This window comes from Stegostoma tigrinum, chromosome 12, assembly GCF_030684315.1.
Source record: "Stegostoma tigrinum isolate sSteTig4 chromosome 12, sSteTig4.hap1, whole genome shotgun sequence".
Taxonomy (NCBI): Eukaryota; Metazoa; Chordata; class Chondrichthyes; order Orectolobiformes; family Stegostomatidae; genus Stegostoma; species Stegostoma tigrinum.
The window spans coordinates 5854782-5876627 of record NC_081365.1 but is presented as its reverse complement, the minus strand read 5'-3'; the positions used below and the strand labels follow the sequence as shown (position 1 = coordinate 5876627).

General features: G+C 45.0%; 1 protein-coding gene across 50 annotated transcripts in view; it reads left to right on the top strand.

The window, feature by feature from the left end:
* robo2 (roundabout, axon guidance receptor, homolog 2 (Drosophila)) overlaps window positions 1-21846 on the top strand; it is a 1006048-nt gene that overhangs the window by 853408 nt on the left and 130794 nt on the right. For all 50 annotated transcript variants that reach the window (XM_059650119.1, XM_059650114.1, XM_048540457.2 and 47 more), the window contains 3 exons: window positions 6280-6485; window positions 13127-13208; window positions 14813-14981. In XM_059650119.1, the coding sequence (XP_059506102.1) occupies window positions 6280-6485; window positions 13127-13208; window positions 14813-14981 (457 nt within the window). The remainder of the gene's footprint in view (window positions 1-6279; window positions 6486-13126; window positions 13209-14812; window positions 14982-21846) is intronic.

The following is a 21846-nucleotide window of genomic DNA, read 5'->3' as shown; positions in this document are numbered from 1 at the left end:
TGTGGCACTGCAGGAGGCCCATGATGGACATGTTGTCTGAGGAATGGGAGGGCGAGTTAAAATGGTTCGCGACTGGGAGGTGCAGTTGTTTATTGCAAACTGAGCGGAGGTCGTCTGCAAAGCGGTCCCCAAGCCTCCACTTGGTTTCCCCAATGTGGAGGAAGCCACACCGGGTACAATGGATACAGTATACCACATTGGCAGATGTATAGGTGAACATCTGCTTAATGTGGAAAGTCATCTTGGGGCCTGGGATAGGGGTGAGGGAGGAGGTGTGGGGGCAAGTGTAGCACTTCCTGCGGTTGCAGGGGAAGGTGCTGGGTGTGGTGGGGTTGGAGGGCAGTGTGGAGAGGACAACCTTGTCCATCATGGGCCTCCTGCAGTGCCACAATGATGCCACCTGAAGGTTGCAAGAACAGCAACTCATATTCCGCTTGCGAACCCTGCAGCCCAATGGTATCAATGTGGACTTCACAAGCTTTAAAATCTCCCCTTCCCCCACTGCATCCCAAAACCAGCCCAGCCTGTCTCCGCTTCCCTAACCTGTTCTTCCTCACACCCATCCCTTCCTCCCACCTCAAGCCGCACCTCCATTTCCTACCTACCACCTCATTCTGCCTCCTTGACCTGTCCGTCTTCCCCGAACTGACCTATCCCCTCCCTACCTCCCCACGTATACTCTCCCCTCCACCTATCTTCTTTTCTCTCCATCTTCGGTCCGCCTCCCCCTCTCTCCTTATTTATTCTAGTTCCCTCCCCCCATCCCCCTCTCTGATGAAGGGTCTAGACCCGAAACATCAGCTTTTGTGCTTCTGAGATGCTGCTGGGCCTGCTGTGTTCATCCAGCTCCACACTTTGTTATCTTGGATTCTCCAGCATCTGCAGTTCCCATTATCAATGTTAGGTGTGAGGCCTTGATTAGAGATAACAAAGTGTAGAGCTGGATGAACACAGCAGGCCAAACAGCATCTCAGGAGCACAAAAGCTGACATTTCAGGCCTAGTCTGTTTGTGTTTTGGTTTGGAGTCAGACTGTTTTATTTCTAAAGTAGGAATTTATAAAACATCACATTGACTGACTGTCTATAAATTGTGAGCCTTTTGAACAAAATAGAACGTGTCTGCAAATACAAATTTGTATTGAAATAAAACCAGTCTGACTCCAAATCGAAACACAACCAGATTCTAAACAAGGCCTAACACATAACATGCATCGTCTGACCTAAAATGTCACCTCTTCTTTCTGCTAATAAAATGCTTAGTTCTCTCAGGGCAGTGACTTGAAAAAATGTGGGTATTTACATATACATATTAATTGATTAAAACCTTCTCACTGATTAAAGATTTAACAACATCTTATGTTTGTTTAATACATCCTTAGTAGTTGTGTAACCCTTCGATCTTTTACTAATAAATTCTGTGTGCTGTGTGCTCCATTCTCACTTCACCTGATGAAGGGGCTATGCTCCAAAAGCTTTTGTTCTCAAATAAAACTGTTGGATTGTAACCTGGTGTCTTGTTGATTTCTGACCAATTTTGGCGTTATCCATAAACTTACTAACCACGTATCCTATATTCTCACTCAAATTGTTGATGTAAATGACAACAACAATGGACCCAGCACCGATCCCTGTGCAACAGTGTTGGCCACAGGCCTGAAGTCTGAACAACAGCCTCCCACTACCACCCTCTGTCTCCTCAGATCCAGTCAATTTTCTATCCAATTGGCTCGCTCTCCTTGAATCCCATATGATCTAACTTTACTAATTAGTTCACTGTGTGGAACTTTATCAACTGCCATGTAGATATTGTTTACAGCTCTGCTCTCATCAATTTTTTTGGTTATGTCCTCAAAAAACTCTATCAAGTTATTCATTCTTTTTGCTGATATCACGCTACTGATCGAGTTCATCAGAGTTGTCTTAACTTTCTTGAGAACTCCCTTCTTTTCTGGCTGTTCCATCCTGTTTCTGAGGCTGAACTTGAAGGTCAGCTGGAATTCTCCTCAGCAGATAATGTGTTAGTCTCACCCTTTCATCCACCTTGAGGTGCTGTTCACCAGGACGGCATCCAATATCTGTAAAACCCTTGATCATCTTCTCAGATCTGTTCAACAGTCAATGAGCCTGAGAAACAATGAAAATCTCTTGCAGCATTTTTAGGATTACCAGTCCAAGCTTTTGACTTGCTCCAGCTGACATGAGTGGATTTTGCTTCACACCTACTATCTGGAACTGCAGACCTTCATTCTTCCCATTGCATTGGGTTCTGAGCTTCATTTGTCCTTTAGGATGAGTGTTTCACCATCACATAACCTCAAACCTCAGTGACAAACACACAGCTGCCATGATGTTGCACAAAGCACCAGCTTCTATCTGACACTTCACATTCATTGACGCTGTCTTGCAGTCATCATTCTAGCAATCACAATTCATTGACCTGATTATGTCAGCTTGTTGTATGTGATTGGTCGGACTCAATGTCTTGCTTTGCTTCTATGGATCGAGACATGTGTGTGAAACGATTAAGATTCTTGCAGTGGCAGCTCTGCTTATCAATCCCATGCTGGACAAGCCTCTATTTCTTTTGTGTGATGTCTCCACAATATTTATTTACTGTGCCTCCGACTTTCATCTTTCTTCCACCTTTTCTGCAAATATTTCTTTGTTTTCTCGGTGAATTCTGAATTAGCTGAGATTGTTTTTCAGGATAATGCAAAACCTTACCTGGTCTCCCATTAGTACAATCTAGCTTCTGATTGCTAACCTCACAAGGCAAGAGCTTTCTTGTGATTAGGCTCATCCTCTCTCAGCAGACATGCTCTCATTGAAGGATCCCTTGTACCAAAGACAGTCCTGTTTCTGATGAGATCCTCTTTATGTTGTCTATATTTATAGCATTCAGCTGATGTATCACTACACTGACTTTCTGGCCAATTGTTCCCTCTACTCTTGTGTTCTGTTGTTGATAGCACACCGTTCGTAAATGTCCTAAACCTTCAAAGTCTCTATGGTTTGGCTTTTCTGTTCCTCAGTGAGATTTAATCTGAAGTTGCATCAAGCGTTCTGCAGCTGAGAGCAGACTTGCTACCCTTATTTGAATGGGTTCTTGAAAAAATATTAAATAGCCATTTCATTGTTTCACCATTGAGAGTGCCAAAAAAAATGTCGAATCCTCATGTCTTCTTTTCTTCCATAGCAGTAATGACTGGAAATTGTACAGCCATTCTGACTCTCCCAGTCATTCAGCATTGCAAACTGCTTTCTAAAAATTCTTCCTTGCTGTTTCATGCAGGTTCTGGCCCTTGTACAGCTCTGATAATCTACAAGTTTTCAGCAGCTCCATCCTGACGCCATGATTCCTCGGATGTGTTCAATAGCTGTTACAGACACAAAGGCACTTATGACTGAGTTGGAAATTACTTTAGTAATGACAGGACAACCATTACACTCAGTACAACTGCTGCTGTCTCAACTGAGAAGGTGTGGTGGAGATTCACCAGAGTGGCATCAGGGGCTGGGTGTCAGATTCTAAAGATATGGGGTAGGCCATACAGGGCTGAGATGAGGAAACATTTCTTCATCCATAGTGTGGTTAGCCCATGGAATTCTCTGTCACAGAAAGCAGTTGAGGCAAAATTGTTGATTTTCCAGAGGGGCTAGATACAGTTCTTGGGGCTAAAGACATTAAAGTGTATGGGGGAGAAAACAGGAACAGGGGATTGAGCTGGATGATCAGCCATGGTCATCTTGAATGGCAGAGCAGACTCGAAGGGCCGAATGGCCTACTCTTGCTCCTATTTTCTGTATTTCAATGTTTCTGATTTCAAAATATCAGGGATGGGGATGATAAATCAGATAGTCTATCTTCATAATTGAAGTTTCTCAATCATTGTTTCAAACTTCTTCTGCACTTGAAATAAAATCTTCCTGAACAACCCACCTTTTCCTACGTGGCTACTAATTATCGCGCGTAGTTGTTTTTAGAACCTTTCCCATCACTGAAGTTAAATTGACTGGCCTGTAATTGCTGGGTTTGTCGCCTCAACCCTTTTTGAACAAGGGACAATTCCGACTTGGAAATATATCGCTGTTCCTTCACTATCGCTGAGCCAAAATCCTGGAATTCCCTCCCTGACAGCATTGTGGGTCAAACCCAGAGCACATGGGCTGCAGCATTTCAAGAAGGCAGCTCACCGCCACCTTCTCAGGGGGCAAATAGGGACAGACAATAAATGTCCCTGCATGTGTAAGAAGGAAAGAGGTAACACGAAAGTCAGTCTGTGCACAGCATGTTCCCATAAGCAGCAATGACAAAAGCAGCTGATAATCTGTTTTAATGTTCACTCCGGGATGAATAGTAGCCAGGAGATGACAGAACAATCCTCCTGCTCCTCCTCCACGTAAGGCTTGTGGAACTCAGTGTCGTTAGTTTAGCGCTGTGCCTGAAAAAGAGTGCCTCCAAAAATATGGCACTCCCTTGGTGCTGGGACTTTCTAACTGATGTGTTCAAGTCTCTTGAAGGGAGGGATTGATCTGACCCAGAGAGAGTGCTGGCCAAACTCCCAGCCGTGGGTGAAGGAGGGACAGACAACAAATGTGTTAAGTGTTGGGGTGCATGAACGATCAGCAGGGATTTTGGTCTGTAATCTATTTTAATGCAATGGTTCAGAAGGCAGATGAGAGAAGCATTTCACAAAGATTTATGTGACTGGGCCTGAGAGGATTTCACAGATCACTGGGAATTTTAAGTGTTCTTTTAACCTTAGACCTCCATGCCCAAAGCAAGTTTTATTTCCTGTCATCAGCACTGCCTCAGATTCTGGAACATTCCATTATCCCTCTTCACTCGACAGCCCTGTCTGGTGTATTTATTTAGATTATAGACTTTCTATTAAACTTCCGTTAATAATAACACTGAGGTAAATGATGGCCGTTGCTGGGGAACTGGATGTCTAACATCTAGCTCCATTGCAAAAATAAACGTTACAGTACAATATCCTTCAGCCCATTGTGCTTCTGGGACACTTTTCTAAGAGTTTTCCACTTTGTAACACTCCTCATGACTGCACTTTCTCCAGAACTGTTTTAGTTTTAATTTTCAGTATTTATACAGTTTCCTTTCCAAAGTTAATATTGAATTGGCTTCCATCACATTGACACAATGTGTCTTCTTTTAATTCATCTGTGGAATGTCGTGTGGCCAGCATTTATAGCCTGGCCACAACTGCCCTTGAGGAAAGTGCTGGTGAGCTGCCTCCTTGAAACATTGAAGTTCATGTACTGTAGGCTGACCCTCAGATGCCGATAAGGAGGGAATTCCAGGATTTTGACCCAGTGACAGTGAAGGAGCGCCATTATACTTCCAAGTCAGGATGGTGAGTGGCGTGGAGAGGAACTTGAAGGTGGTGGTGTTCCCATGTATCTGCTGCCCTTGTCCTTCTGGATGGAAGTGGTTGTGAGGTTGGAAGGTGCTGCCTGAGGATCTTTGGTGAATTTCTGCAGTGCATCTTGTAGATAGTACACACTGCTGCTATTGAGCGTCGGTGGTGGAGGGAGTGGATGCTTGTGGATGTAGCGCCAATCAAGCGGCTGCTTTGTCCTTGATGGCATCAAGTTTCCTGAGTGTTGTCAGAGCTGCATCATTCCAGGGAAATGTGGAGTGTTCCGTCTTCCTCTGATTTTTGTCTGATCATGATTATTGAATATCTGGACATGCAGTTCATAATGGCTACCATAGTCGAATAGGGATAAAACCAAGCTGTTAAGGATTATGAGGAAGTACATACTGATGGGTTGTCCCTTCAGCTCCGAGTATCCAGTTGCTCACAGGCATAGCCACCAGAGATGGACTCACTATGGGAATGAATACAGGGAAGAGACTGAGGGAAGAGATAGAGAGATTAAGGGAGGGAGAAAGGTTAAGGGGGAGGGAGAGAGTGAGAGAGAAAGAGACAGGGAGGAGCAGAGAGAATGGTGAAAAAAAAGAGTTGGAGAGAGAGGCTGAGAAAGGGATGCAAAGAATGAAAGCGGAATGGAAAGAGATTTTGAGAAGAGGAGATGGAGAAAATGAGACGAGTGATAGAGAGTTAGAGGAGAGAGATTGAGTGAGGTAGAGAAATGAAGAAACGGAGATATTGAGGGGGGAGAGGGTTTGAGAGGCAGGAAAATAATGAGTGTATTCTGTCTGATTTTTGAAACACACTGATTGAAAGTGACTGTTTCTTGGTGTGCGATTATGAAATCTCTTAACATTCTGTGCCCTTTTCACTGTTTTTCAGTTCTGACAGATAGGCCGCCCCCCATCATCCGCCAGGGTCCAGCCAATCAGACTCTGGGCGTGGATGGGACCACCCTGCTAAAGTGCCAGGCCACTGGAGACCCCATTCCCACAATCAGCTGGCTGAAGGACGGTGTCAGTCTCCTGGGTAAAGACCCTCGCATGTCCCTGCAGGAACTGGGAAGTCTGCAGATCAAGAACGTACGGGTAGGTAGTCACAATCTGTCACACGGCCTGATTCTGTTCACCTGCTCTCGCTCTCGCTCTCCCTCTCTGTTGCTCTTTTGAGATAGATATCTCTATTTATCTCTCTCTATCTATCTCTGTGTCCCTCTCTGTCTCTGTCTCTCCTCTGCCTGTCACAGAACATAGAACAGTACAGCAAAGTACAGGCCCTTCAGCCCATGATGTTGTGCTGACCTATTCTCCTACTAAGATATTCTCCTACATTTTATTATCCTCCATGTGCCTCTCCAAGAGTGCCTTAAAAGTCTCTAAAGTATCTGACCCCACTACCACTGCAGGCAGCACATTCCACACACCCACCACTCTCTGTGCGAAAGACCTACCTCTGACATCTCCCTTCCAATCACCTTAAAATGATGTCTCAGGTCTGATCGCCATGGAGTGATAATATTCCTGGCAGTGTAATCCAGATGTCCAGCTAACCATCTCAGAGCAAGAGCACAATTCGGCCATGGTTGCTGCGGAGAATTTAAGTTGAGACATATAAAATATCAGAGGGTTAGATAGGGTGGATAGGGAGAGCCTTTTTCCTAGGATGGTGACGGCGAGCACGAGGGGGCATAGCTTTAAATTGAGGGGTGAAAGATATAGGACAGATGTCAGAGGTAGTTTCTTTACTCAGAGAGTAGTAAGGGAATGGAATGCTTTGCCTGCAACGGTAGTAGATTCTCCAACTTTAGGTACATTTAAGTCATCATTGGATAAGCATATGGACGTACATGGAATAGTGTAGGTGAGATGGGCTTGAGATCGGTATGACAGGTCGGCACAACATCAAGGGCCGAAGGGCATGTTCTGTGCCGTAATGTTCTATGTGCTATGTAAGCTCAATTAAAAATTCTAAAATTGTATTTCTCAATGATGGGGACTGCAAATCTTTTTTTTTGTTGTGGTTTTGTTTTTTTTAAGGTTGTTTGGTGCACTTGTGGCCATTAGGGAAAGATTCTGCTCTCCTTACCTGGTCTGGCTTACATGTGACTCTAGACCTACAGTCAATGGGGTTGACTCTTAACTGCTGCCTGTACTGGATTGGCACAAAACTCTATTGTAACCGTGGAAGCCAAGGTGGCGCAATCAGTCTTCCAAGGAATGCTCACATTTCAAGAGTGGAATGAAGTGACTTGCCTTTAGACACCTTCTCATTAATACCAGATTCCAAAGCACGCATTAGAGACAGAGTAAAGCTCCCTTTGCACTGTCCCCATTCAACAGTCCCTGGATGGGGACAGCACAGGGCTAGATAGAGAGTAAATCTCCCTCTACACTGTCCCCCCATCAAACATTCCCAGGACAGGGGCAGCATGGGATTACATAGAGAGTAAATCTCCCTCCACACTGACCTCCCCCCCATCAAACACTCCCAGGACAAGGATAGCATGGGGTTAGATACAGAGTAAATCTCCCTCCACACTGTCCCCCCATCAAAAATTCCCAGGACACATGCAGCATGGAGTTAGATGCAGAGTAACGTATGCTCATTTGAATTTTCTACTAATCCTTGAGTTAGTCTCCTGATTTGCTCAGTGCTCCTTCTATCTTTACCTTGGCTGTGTCTTGGCTGAGAAGGTTCTGCTCCTGATGGGCCATTTCTGCTCAGGGTTGAATCTGGAACATTTTCTGTTGACAGAACTGGCTTCTTTCAAATGTTACTTCAGTGTTTATTGAAGCTTGTTAAGTGTTGGTTGGCCTGTTTGCTTATTTTTATTTGTTTAACTTCAAAAACCCGTTCCTTTCCAAATTGTTACTGTAAGCTGTGCACCTCCCTCTCACCAATTCACAACAGCTTTTCAGGCCGACAGTGAACCAGCAGGATTGAGGAAGGAAAAAGGATGTGGTCCCTTGGAGAAGGGGCAAGGAAGATTTACCAGGTTGACCTGAGGACTGAGAGCTTTTTTCTTTCAGTGAAGGCTGAGCTGGACAATATCTTTTACCTCAACAAAGAGATGGCTGAAAGGAGACCTGTCAGAGGACCTTAAAGTTGTAAATGAGTCATCACAGAAAAGATATTTCCACATTTGTGAGGTCCAAAACTAGACACCACAGATGTAAGTTTGTTATTAATAAATCCAGTTTGGAATTCAGCAGAGTGGTGAAAGTATGAAACTTGAATCCACAGGGAGCTGGAGGTGATTATATTCAATGTGTAAATACATGGAAATGTACACAAGAGGCAGAGCATCAGAAGGATATACTGATTGGGTGAGATGAAACAGTAAAGATGAAGCCACCATGGGGTTGCTGTCTCATTAGAGAGAGATGACTGGTGGTGGTTTAACCTGAGGGTGACCACGCCTCAGCTGAGGGCAAAGGCTGAGTAGAAAAATTCTTCATAATAACCTCAGCTGGTGCAGGAATTGAACCTACATTGTTTGTAATTCACTGTATTGCAAAGCAGCCATTCAGTGAGCTGAGCTTGGGGTCAAATGGGGATGAGGTTTAAGTGGGACCTAAACGCTAGAATAGACAATGCTTCTGTGCCATATAATTCTATCCAATTCTGCGTGAGGTCCATTTATGCTTTGGAATGTTCTCTTTGAAAGTAAGCTGTCAAATCGCAGCACAGTTTCTGAACCACGTCCCTACAGAAAGCTCACCACTGAGGTCCATATGGTCACATTGGAGGAGGCATCCATTCCACCAATGTTCCGTGTGTTATCAGTTCTAGTGTTGGACATATTGGAGATCCAGTCACCTGATCTGCCCTTTCATGTGCCCCGCATGCCTAACATTCCCACGAGCAGAAATAATTCCTGCAAACCTCAGGAGCCAGGTTTCATTTATTGCATTTCATGGCTGCCCTGGAGAAGGTGTTGCCTTCTTGAGCCACACACTGTCCCCCAGACTGCAAGTGTCACTGAAAGCTGGTGGAGCGGTACAACTACAAAATAAGCAGAAAATAATCAAGACAGGCATTGGAAACGTGACCTTTATATCTGGAGAACTGGAGTACAAAATGCACTTGTTACACTGCAGCTATACAAAATCCTTGGCTAGACCCCACACAGACCTGGGCACCACACCTTAGGAGGGATAGATAGTTCTTGGAGGCAGTATAATATAGATTTTCAAGAAGGATATCTGGAATTAGGGGGTTAACTTACAAGGAGAGATTACCAAAATTAGGCCTGTCTTCTGTAATGTTTAGAAGTTTAAGGAGCAATTAAGGGGTGGCACAGTGTTAGCACTGCAGCCTTACAGCACCAGGGACCTGGGTTCAATTCCAGCTTCAGGCAACTGTCTGTGCAGAGTTTGCACATTCCTCTGTGTCTGTGTGGGTTTGTTCTGGGTTTCTCCCACAGCCCAAAGTTGTGCAGACTAGGTGGATCGGCCATGCTGGATTGCCCGTGGTGTTCAGGGGCGGGTGGGTTATTGGGGGATGGGTCTGGGTGGGATGCTCCAGGGGACAGTGTGGACTTGTTGGGCCAAAAGGCCTGTTTCCACACTGTAGGTAATCTAATCTAAAAGTCTTTAAGATAATAACCAGAAAAGACAGAGTAGGTAAACCAAATGATTTCCAGTGAAAATTAGTGCCAGACCTCTGAAGAGAGACATTAAGAAGCATTTCTGCATACAAAGGGTTTTAGATGTTTGCAACTCTGTCTTTTAATTTACTCGTGGGGTGTTGGCAGTGCCAGCTGCCCATCTGTCGTTGCCCTTGATAATTTATAGTCGTTGCTGTATTGCCCTTCCTCAAACAGCAGTGGATGTAGGATCAGTTCTTAGATGCAAATCAAGTTTTAAATGGATACATTTTTGATAAGCAAAAGGTATCAAGGATTATGGGCCAAAGACAGCAATGTGAGGTTAGGCCACAAATCACTCATGACCTCAATGAATGGTGGAGCAGGTTTGAGGGGCTGAATGGCCTACTCCTGATCATATGTTCCGAGGTAAAAGGGAGTATGTCTTCAAAAGGATGAACATCATGAGGTAGACCACGTCTGAGAACTGTGCTCAGGTGAATAAGAGAGAAAGTGGTATGGTGATATCAATGCTGTCCTAGCAATCCCAGCACTAGGCCTAATACCCTGGGCGCATGGACTTGAATCCCAAAATGGCAGCAGGTAGAAATTTGAATCCGGTGAGTAAAATCTTGAGCTAGTGTAGCTCATTTTGGTCATGGTGTCCATGGCAACTACTGTATTGGTAACCATCATATACCCCTCACTGAAATGCAGGAATTGCTCATGCACTTTGCATCTGCCATTGATGTGCATTAGGAGGATTTACAGGCTAATCCTATTTGGACACAGTACGAACACATTGTATTTGACCATTGAGCTCGGGGGTGAATCCAATTCCAGCAATGGCATGATCGATGTATAAAGTAGACTTGATCAATTACAACGGTGTTCACTGGAGTTTAGGAGAATGAGGGTGATCTTGTAGAAACCTATAGCATTTCAACGAGACTTTCAGAGGAAGCATAGGAGCAATGTTTCTGAAGACCAGGAAGTCTAGGCCAGGGGTCATAACCTAAGGAATTGGGGCAGGCGATTTAGGATTGGGATGAGGAGAAATGTCTTCACCCAGAGAGTTCTGAGCCTGTAGAATTCACTATTACAAGAAATAGTTGAGGCCAAAACATTGAATGGTTGCAGGAAGGATTGAGATACAGTTCTTAGTGCTAAAGGAATCAGATGATATGGGGAGAAACAGGGGACTGAGTTGGATGATCAGCCATGATCACATCAAATGGAAGAGCAGGCTAAATGGGCTGAATGGCCTACTCATGCTGCTATGTTTCTATGTTTTGATGAATGGGCCTGAACACAGACTCTGAGACTCAGAGGGGGAGAACGTGCCCATTTCGCTAGAAGCTGCCCCATGAGTTGGAATTTCCGGTCAGTACGTACCTTGCCTATTCTGCAGCATTGTTTGCCACAGAGTAATGCCAATTTCTTTGACCTCCTTTATGAGTTTGATCTCTGAAAGCTGAGTTGAAGAACAGCTCTTGATCCCTTGTGTTCGCACTCAGTAAATCATCAGTTATTGAGACACGAAGGGAACAAAAGGAAGACCTAACAAATCAACGGCTGAAGTAAAAGACGACAAAGAAGTGATTGAGAAAGATCTGGTGGAAGACTAAACATGAGAAAGAAAGTCTGTCCTCAGGCCCTGGAATGTTGTCCGACATAAATTAATTATAAATTGCCTGAGGACAAAACAGAATTTATTGAAAAATTAATGTCAGCATTGCTTTAGGTAAACAATTTAGTCTTTCTTGTCATGTCGCAAGGCATGCACAGGTCAGAGGGGTTAATGCATTTCTGCTGTTGGAGCTGGATTAAATTCATCGCTTTATCGTCTTGCTTTACCCAGGTCAGCCCCCAAGAGCAACAATTAAAGGCAACAAAACTCAAACAAAACTTTCATTGGAGTGCTGCATTGGCTCTGCGGTGGGAGATAGAATTCCAAGGCAGATGCTTCCACTCCCTATTAGCAAAGTAGAGTAAAAACTGCAATGCGGAAGGCAGTTGAGTCCATCACACATATGCTAGCTCTATGCAAGACAGATCCAGTTAGCCAGCCACTTTCAATCAGACGACCACTTCCATCTAGAAGGACAAAGGCAGCAGATACATGGGAACACCAGTCCCTGCAAATTCTCCTCCAAGCCACTCACCATCCTGACTTGGAAATATATTGTTGTTCCTTCATTGTCGCTGGGTCAAAATCCTGGAATTCCCTCCCTCAGGGCATTGTGGGTCCACCTATTGCAGGCCGACTGCAGCGGTACAAGAAAGCAGCTCACCCACCACCTTCTCAGGGGGCAACTAGGGACGGGCAATAAATGCTGATACAACCATCAAAAGCCACATCCTGTGTTTGTATAATAAAATTAATATGTATTTCACAGGGATAATGGGAACTGCAGATGCTGGAGAATTCCAAGATAATAAAATGTGAGGCTGGATGAACACAGCAGGCCAAGCAGCATCTCAGGAGCACAAAAGCTGACGTTTCCCTTCCCCTACTGCATCCCTAAACCAGCCCAGTTCGTCCCCTCCCCCCACTGCACCACACAACCAGCCCAGCTCTTCCCCCCCACCCACTGCATCCCAAAACCAGTCCAACCTGTCTCTGCCTCCCTAACCGGTTCTTCCTCTCACCCATCCCTTCCTCCCACCCCAAGCCGCACCCCCAGCTACCTACTAACCTCATCCCACCTCCTTGACCTCTCCGTCTTCCCTGGACTGACCTATCCCCTCCCTACCTATACTCTCCTCTCCACCTATCTTCTTTACTCTCCATCTTCGGTCCGCCTCCCCCTCTCTCCCTATTTATTCCAGTTCCCTCTCCCCATCCCCCTCTCTGATGAAGGGTCTAGGCCCGAAACATCAGCTTTTGTGCTCCTGAGATGCTGCTTGGCCTGCCGTGTTCATCCAGCCTCACATGTATTTCACAGGTTTTACTTGATTGTTCTTCTCTCGATTAGTTGGTGTTTGGGTCCATGGATATCTTAACAATATATATGCATGGATCCTCTTAAATTTCTTGAAACTGCCACATTTCTAGCTTCTCACTCTTTTAAGAGATTACACTCTTTCTAAGGACAAATGAGCAATAAAGTCTGACTCACCTTTTTGTCTTAATCCTAGGTTACAGACTCTGGAATCTATACATGTGTTGCCACCAGCTCAAGTGGAGAAACCTCTTGGAGTGCGTTTTTGGAAGTGCGAGGTATTGCTTCACTCTTGCTGTTTATTGCAATAAACAGGAGGTGGTTCTCAGTCTCTTTCTTTTCACCTTTATCCTTAGTCGAGACAAGAAGGCTCACTGGGTCAGATACTCAGGCAGAAAGGAGGTGACCTAAATCAGGCTATGAGACTACCCTTTGGTTTGAAAGGCTGGGGGTTGTAATCGGAAAGGAAGAATGAAAGCAGCAAAATCAGATAAGAAGCTTCCGGTAAAATGGGGTCACGGTCTAGGTGGACGAGTTACATGTCAGCAGGTGATAGGCTGGATTGTCATGTGAGCACATGTGCTGTGGGTATCTGCAGGGTCAGAGGCTTGGTATAAGCTGCTGTGGCTCTTTTGGTAGCAATCTCCCCTCTGACTCCAAATTCTCCATGTTTGACCCAAGCACCCACTTGGGGAGGTGATGGTGTGGAGGTCGTATCACTTGACCAGCAGTGCCAAGCTCTAGGAAAATGCCCTGGGAATATGGTTTGAATCCCACCAGGGCACGTGATGAGGTTTGAATCCAATCTGGAATTAAGGGTTGGTCTCATGGTGACCGTGTAGCCATTATTGTTCATAATGTCCTTCAGGGAAGAAATTGCTGATCTATATGTGACTCCAGGGCCACAGCAATGGGGTTGACTCTTATCTCTTCTCTGCCATGCATTCAGGGATAGGCAATAAATGCTGGCCCTATCAGTGACACGCACATCTCATGAGCGCACTGAAAAGAAACTCCCACTGAAGGAGTGCCATGATGCTGGAGGTGTTGTCACTGTGGTGAGACATTGAACTGAGCCCATTTCTGCCCTCGCAGGTGGATTTAGATTTCCTGGCATCTATTTGAAACAGAGCATTGCAGACTCAATGGACCAGAGGGCCATCTTCTGTACTGTCTGATACAATGAACTGAATTCTCCCTCGTATTGTGACTGATGTTTATCCCTACATGAAAAGACATTAACATGAAAGACCCAGATTATCTGGTGTTTGTTTCATTGCCCTCTGTGAGACCTTGCTGTGTGCAAATTGGCTGTGGTGTTTCATCTATTTAGAGCAGTAACCACATCTCAAAACTGTCAAACGCTTTGAGACATAGAACCCCTAGAGTGTGGAAGCAGGCCCTTCGTCCCAACAAGTCCATACTGGCCCTCAGAGCACCCACCCAAACCCATTACCCTACAACCCCCCTAATGTACTAATCCCTGAACACTACAGGCAATTTAGCATGACCAGTCCACCGGGCTTGCACATGTTTGGACTGTGGGAGGAAACTGAAGCACCTGAAGGAAACCTTTGCAGACATGGGGAGAATGTGTAAACTCCACTCAGATACTCGAGGGTGGAATTGAACCCGGGTCCCTGAAACTCTGAGTCTTCCCACACTCTAGAGGATGTGAATTTTTTTTTAAGCTGGATGTCAGTGGATGGTCAAGGGTTTGAGTTGAGAGTTCAGGGGATCAGTGCAGGAGTTGGGCATAATGGGTTGGATGGTCAGCTCTAAATCTTTGGAGCTTTGTGTCTCATTGAAGGTGATTTGGGGTGGGGTGGGACAATCGGAATCTGAGCTGCCCCCTGAACAGGTTCTGTTCTATTTTGTGCAGAGTCAGGTGCAGCAACCATCAATGTGAAGATGGATATGGATGCCCTCCCTGGGTCACCTTCCAAACCTCAAGTTGCTGATGTCACAAAGAGTACAGTCACTCTCTCGTGGCTGGCAGGAAGCCATAGTGGGTCATCACCGGTTACATCCTATGTCATTGAGGCCTTCAGGTACGTGAGAGCGCGAAACCATCTCTTCATCAACTGTGGTCATTAAATGTAGAACTGGGAAAGCACAGCACGTCAGACAGTATCTGAGGAGCAAGATCGTCAATGTTTCAGCCCAAAACATTGACTTATCTGCTCCTCAGATGCTCTCTGACCTGCTGTGCTTTCCCAGTTCCACATCTATCGACTCTAGCCTCTAGCACCTGCAGTCCTTACTCTCGTCATCAACTGTACACTTTTTACAACTGGGCCTGGGAAAGTGGAAGGTGAATATGTGTCAGCAGGTTAAGGAAGATTTGGACAAGCTTTGTAAATCAGTAAGAGCTTGGCAGATAGCGTATAATGTGGTGAAAAGTGAGGCTATTCACTTTGATCAGAGAAACAGATGTGGAGTGTATTTCGCAAATGATAAGAGATTGGAAAACACCAATGAACACAGGGACCTAGGAGCCCTTGTCCATAGTCATTGCAGGCTAAGATGCAGCTCCAGCAATCTGTGGGAACGGCTGGTAGAATATGAACTATTATTGCAAAAGTATTTGAGAACAGGAGTAGCGAAGCTTTGCTTCACTTTACAGGAGCTTGCTTCAACCACACCAGGAGTACTGTGCATAGTTTAGGTGTCCTTGCCTCAGCGAAGGTATTATTGCGTTGGGTGGAGTGAAACAGAGGTATACAGGACTTGTCTCCAGGATAGGGGGGAACCTATTCAATGAAGAGAGATTACACAAACTGTCCCTGCATTCTCTAGAGTTTTAAAAAAATGAGCAGTGATCTCACTGACACCTACAAAATTCTTAAAGAAATAGACAATGTCAGTGCAGATATTTCCCTGGTTGGGGAGACCAAAATTAGGGTGCACAGTTTAAAAATAAGGGGTAAGCCATGAAGGTTTGAAATCAGAAACATACAAGATATTTTGAGGGCTTGAGGCAAATGTTGCAGTGTTCTTTTCCCTTGTAGGAGAATATAGGACCAGAGGGCATAATCTCAGAATTAAGCATCACACATTTAAGACAGCAATGTGGAGAAATTTTGACTGTCAGAGGGGAGTGAATTTGAGGAATTCTTTCCCTCAGAGCACTGTTGAGGCTTGGTCATTAAGTATATTTAATGATGAGATAGGCAGATTTTCAATCAGTAAGGGAATTGAAGGATATGGGGAAAAGACAGGAAGTAGGAATCAAGGATGAACAGATTATTCGTGATTCTGTTAAACGCTGTAACAGACTTGATGGGCTGAATGGCCTGCTTCCATTCTTATGGCCTCATGAGGAGAAATGATTTTATTTAGAGTATAGTGAGCCTTTGGAATTGTCTACCACAGAAGTACTGTGGAACTTTAGTCTATTTAAATTAGAGATTACTAGATTTCTGAATACCAGTGGGGGACAGGGTGTTGGATATATTGTAATTAAGAGGCAAGTGTTGCCAGTATTGAATAGCAGGGCAGCCTTAATGGGCTGAATGGCCTATTGTTCCTTTGTTCTCATGAGCCACATGTCCAAAGTTTTGGCTGCAGCTCAGTTGGTAGAATTCTCAGCTGAGTCAGGAGGTTGTAGAATCAAATGTCACTGAAACACAACAATTTAATTTTGACATGCTCTGCCACAGTACTGCGGGATTACCATGTTGTTTGAAGTTCTCTTCTAGAAGGAACACTGAACTTTCATTAAACGTTTTTTAATTGGTGTGACAGATCCCGACAGTATTTCTCTGATACGGTCCTCCTCGAGTCTTCGCCGTTTTATATTTCTCAGTCAACATCAATAAGAAGCAAATTTTCTCTTATACTTGGTGGGAGCTTGCTGTGCACAAACTCGTCATCAAGTTCCCCAAGCTACAATGGCAATACTTCAGAAAAGTACGTTCATTGGCTGTAAAACACCTTGAGATAGCCTGAGGTTGTAAAAGTTGCGATAGAAATGAAACTGATTCCACCAATGTCGGGCAGTAGCCAGGATACTTCCATCACAGATGGAGCTCATCTGTGAGTGTACAGGCTCAAAATGAGCAATTGGTCTTTGTTGGTCCCATGACAAAAACCGATTCAGTCTGGTGACTGGGTCAGTGAGCATGGCCAGAGAATGAACACACAAGTGGAATACAAAAAACTTTGGAAATCTGAAATTAAAAAGAAGGGAAGTATTGGAAATGCTCAGCATGTCAGGTAGCATCCATGTAGAGAGAAACAGAGTCAACAACGCAAAGTGATGGCCTTTCATCAGACACAGATTTAAGATGTTGATGAATGGAAGGGGCAATTAGAAGATTTACTCCCACCCAGAGAATTGTTAAAATACAGAGCCTTCCACCTGAAACCATGGCTGATCTGGTCCCTGAGGGTGAGAAACATTCAGGATTACAGATTATACACAAGGTCCGTGGGGCAAACATAAATTCTCTTTTAAACAGACAGTCCAGGCAAGATGACCTGAATGGTTTTCTCCACTACAGGTTTGCCTAATTCCGTTAAATCTGTCACCTATTGTGCTTCAGTGAAGATAACCTCTCCTCCTCATTTTTGTAAATTCCAGAGCAGACTAATTGTGTTTTGAAATTTGATGATCTATGTTCTGCTAAGTAGTTCCCAAAACAGACCACCAAGCCACTCACCATCCTGACTTGGAATAGTATCACCGTTCTGTTACTACAGCTGTGTCAAAATCCTGAAACTCCCTCCGTAACAGCATTATGGGTCTGCCTGCAGGAGGTGGACTGCAGCAGTTCAGGAAGGCAGCTCATCACCACCTTCTCAAGGGCAACTAGGGACGGGCAATAAATGCCGGGCCGAGCCAGCAATGTTCATGTTCCATGGATGAACAAAAAAAGTCTTGGCTGAAATCACAACACCAAGGTTTCAGTGGGTTAAGTAGATGATAAAGGAGCCAGAGGAGACCATTCAGCCCCTCGATCTTGTACTGCCATTCTGTTGTCTCAACTCCATATATCTGCACTGGCTCTGCGCCCTCCCCACCATACTCCAAGGTATCAAACATTAGTCAATCTTACTCTGGTAATTTTCAGTTGACCCCAGGCTCACTGCATTTTTTTGGGGAGCTCAGAACTTCCACCACTTTTTGGGTGAAGATGGCCTTGCTGCCGAACCAATACAATTTTCATTGTTACACAAGACCTTCAGCATGTGTTACCAATGTTAGGGTAGGAACATGCAATGTAAGAGGGATAGAGAGATGTGGGAAGAGAGCGCAAAACTGTTTGGGGTTGTGAGTTGTGAAGATGATGCAAGGAGACTATGGGGTGATTCATGGAGAAGCGTGGCAGATGTTACACAATGTGTCCAAACCTGAAATTAGACACTTCAGTGCGAAAAATAGAAAGGACGAGTTCTATTTATATTTTGCTGTTGTGGGAAGTGTTGATGTGGAAATGGATCTGGGTATCCTAATACATCAGTCAGTGAAAGTAAACAGGGAGGTGCAGCAAGTGATTGGGAAGGCAAATGTTATATGGGAGCCATTATTACGGGAGGATTTGAGTTCAGGAGTAGGGCTGACTGGGCCTTGCTGAGACCACACCTGGAAGATTACAAGACAACAAAATGTGAGGCTGGATGAACACAGCAGGCCAAGCAGCATCTTAGGAGCACAAAAGCTGACGTTTTGGGCCTAGACCCTTCATCAGAGAGGGGGATGGGGTGAGGGTTCTGGAATAAATAGGGAGAGAGGGGGAGGCGGACCGAAGATGGAGAGAAAAGAAGATAGGTGGAGAGAGTATAGGTGGGGAGGTAGGGAGGGGATATGTCAGTCCAGGGAAGACGGACAGGTCAAGGAGGTGGGATGAGGTTAGTAGGTAGATGGGGGTGCGGCTTGGGGTGGGAGGAAGGGATGGGTGAGAGGAAGAACAGGTTAGGGAGGCAGAGACAGGTTGCACTGGTTTTGGGATGCAGTGGGTGGAGTGGAGGAGCTGGGCTGGTTGTGTGGTGCAGTGGGGGGAGGGGACGAATGGGCTGGTTTAGGGATGCAGTTGGGGAAGGGGAGATTTTGAAACTGGTGAAGTCCACATTGATACCATATGGCTGCAGGGTTCCCAGGCGGAAAATGAGTTGCTGTTCCTGCAACCTTCGGGTGGCATCATTGTGGCACTGCAGGAGGCCCATGATGGACGTGTCGTCTAAAGAATGGGAGGGGGAGTGGAAATGGTTTGCGACTGGGAGGTGCAGTAGTTTGTTGCGAACTGAGCGGAGGTGTTCTGCAAAGCGGTCTCCAAGCCTCCGCTTGGTTTCCCCAATGTAGAGGAAGCCACACCGGGTACAGTGGATGCAGTATACCACATTCCCTAACCTGTTCTTCCTCTCACCCATCCCTTCCTCCCACCCCAAGCCGCACCCCCATCTACCTACTAACCTCATCCCACCTCCTTGACCTGTCCATCTTCCCTGGACTGACCTATCCCCTCCCTACCTCCCCACCTATACTCTCTCCACCTATCTTCTTTTCTCTCCATCTTCGGTCCGCCTCCCCCTCTCTCCCTATTTATTCCAGAACCCTCACCCCATCCCCCTCTCTGATGAAGGGTCTAGGCCCGAAATGTCAGCTTTTGTGCTCCTGAGATGCTGCTTGGCCTGCTGTGTTCATCCAGCCTCACATTTTGTTGTCTTGGATTCTCCAGCATCTGCAGTTCCCATTATCTCTGGAAGATTACATGCAGTTTTTCTCTCTGTACCTTAGAGCGGATATACTTGGCACAGAGGAAGCAAAGCAAGGGTTCATTAGGCTGATAGAGGGATTAGTGGGACTATTCAGTGAGGAGAGATTGGTTTGATTGATTGTGCATTCTCTCGAGTTTGGAAGGATGAGAGGGAGAACTGATTGAAATGTATAATATTTGAAGAGGGTGAGACAGATTCGGTGCAGGGAGGATGTTTTCCCCTGGCTGGGGAGTCTAGAACAGGGGCACACAATCTCAGAATACAAGGTAGGCCGTTTGCAACTGAGATGAGGAGAAATGTCTTCGCTCCTAGGGTCATGAACCTGTGTAATTTTCTACCACAGATTGCTGTATAAGCCAAGTCTCTGAATACACTCAAGAAAGAGACAGATACATTTTTAGATTGAGGTTGTTGACTTGCTCACCAAGCTGTGTTGTTTTCGTTCAGACGTTTCGTCACCATGCTGGTTAACATTATAGGTGAGGCCTCCGATGAAGTGATGTTATTCTACTCTACTTGGAATTTATACTGTTTGGTCCATTCCGTATCCAAGCCCACACAGATCAAAACCGGAAATGACACTACTCACCATAACAGACTGGACAGTATAAACTCCAAGTGGAGTAGAACAACATCGCTTCATCGGAGGCTCCACTGATGATGTTACTTTGCACGGTGACGAAACATTTGTACCGAAACGAGCCAGTATGTCAACAACCTCATCCACAACCCGAGCTGCAAACCTTTGCTAAAACTTTAAACATTTTTAGATTTGAAAGGCGTCAAGAGGTAATGGGGAGAAATAGATTGAGGCATTGAAATAGAGGATCAGTCATGATCCTATTGGAAATTTGTTTCAAAAGGACAAAATGGTTGCTCTTGTCCCTAGTTTCTTTGTTTCTGTCTTTTCTTTTAAGTATGGGACTCTGCCAGGCTCACCTTCTGGTCCCAAACCATTGAACATCAAAGAGAACAAAATCGGCAGCATGCAGAAATGCAATGGGGGTTCCGTCAGCCTGCAGGAAACTGCAGAGATAAGATTTGTACGTGTGGATGAGAATTTGACATTGTAGAGGCTGGTAGCCTAGGCCCATCCTCATATTCAGAGGCCTTGACACTGCCACTTGGGTACACTTCAGTGAGCTCTGGATATTCAGGCAGACCAGCTGGACATTGACAAGACCCTTATTGAGATCACATCTGACGTTTTGAAAAGGCAAGGCTGCTATGAAGCTCAAGTAGTAACTCACCTCCTGGATCCACTGTGTTCTCACCCCTCTGGCCAAAGACCCAGTTTCCAGGTGAGAAGGGGTTCTCACGTAAATTTAATTTTGTATTCAAGAAATAGTGCCTGAGAGCTCATTATGTACAAGCTAATTTTATTAGCAGATTATGCACAAGATAATTGTTTTACCAGATTAAACCATGTGTTTGCTTTCTGCTCTTGGTCTCTGTCTTCATCGAATGACAGACCTCAGTGGTCTAAAGACTTGTTCTCCTTAGAGCAGAGGAGGGTAATGGGAATATTTAATAAAGGTTTTCAGAGCAGCGAGGAATTGGTTGAAGTAGACAAAGGAGATGTATACCAATGAAATAAGGGCCAGTAGCAAGGGATCACAGAATTTGACAAAAGAACGGATTCTAACATCGTCCCAGGAGACCATTCAGCCCCTTGCATCTAATTGGAGCATGTCTTATCCCTATTTTAACTCCATTTACTTACTTTGCCTCCATCACCCTTGATTTTTTTTTGTGTAACAAAAGTAAATCAATCTCAGTCTTAAAGTTTTCAATTGACCACAGACTCAGATTTCCAGAATCTACTGTACTTGGCTTTCACTTGACACCAAAATTCCATAACACCTTTTGTGAAGACTTGTTGCTTTGTAAAACCCTTGAATGCCTCTGATTTTAACATTTATGCCCCCTTCTTTCCCATCTCCCCAATTTGAACTCCTCATTCTATTTTAACTACCTCAGTTAGATCATTATTAATGACATAGACGACGGCATTAAAAGTAATATTAGCAAATTTGCTAATGACACAAAGCTGGGTGGCAGTGTGAAATGTGAGGAGGATGTTATGAGAATACAGGGTGACTTGGACAGGCTAGATGAGTGGACGGATGCATGGCAGATGCAGTTTAATGTGGATAAATGTGTGGTTATCCACTTTGGTGGCAAGAACAGGAAGGC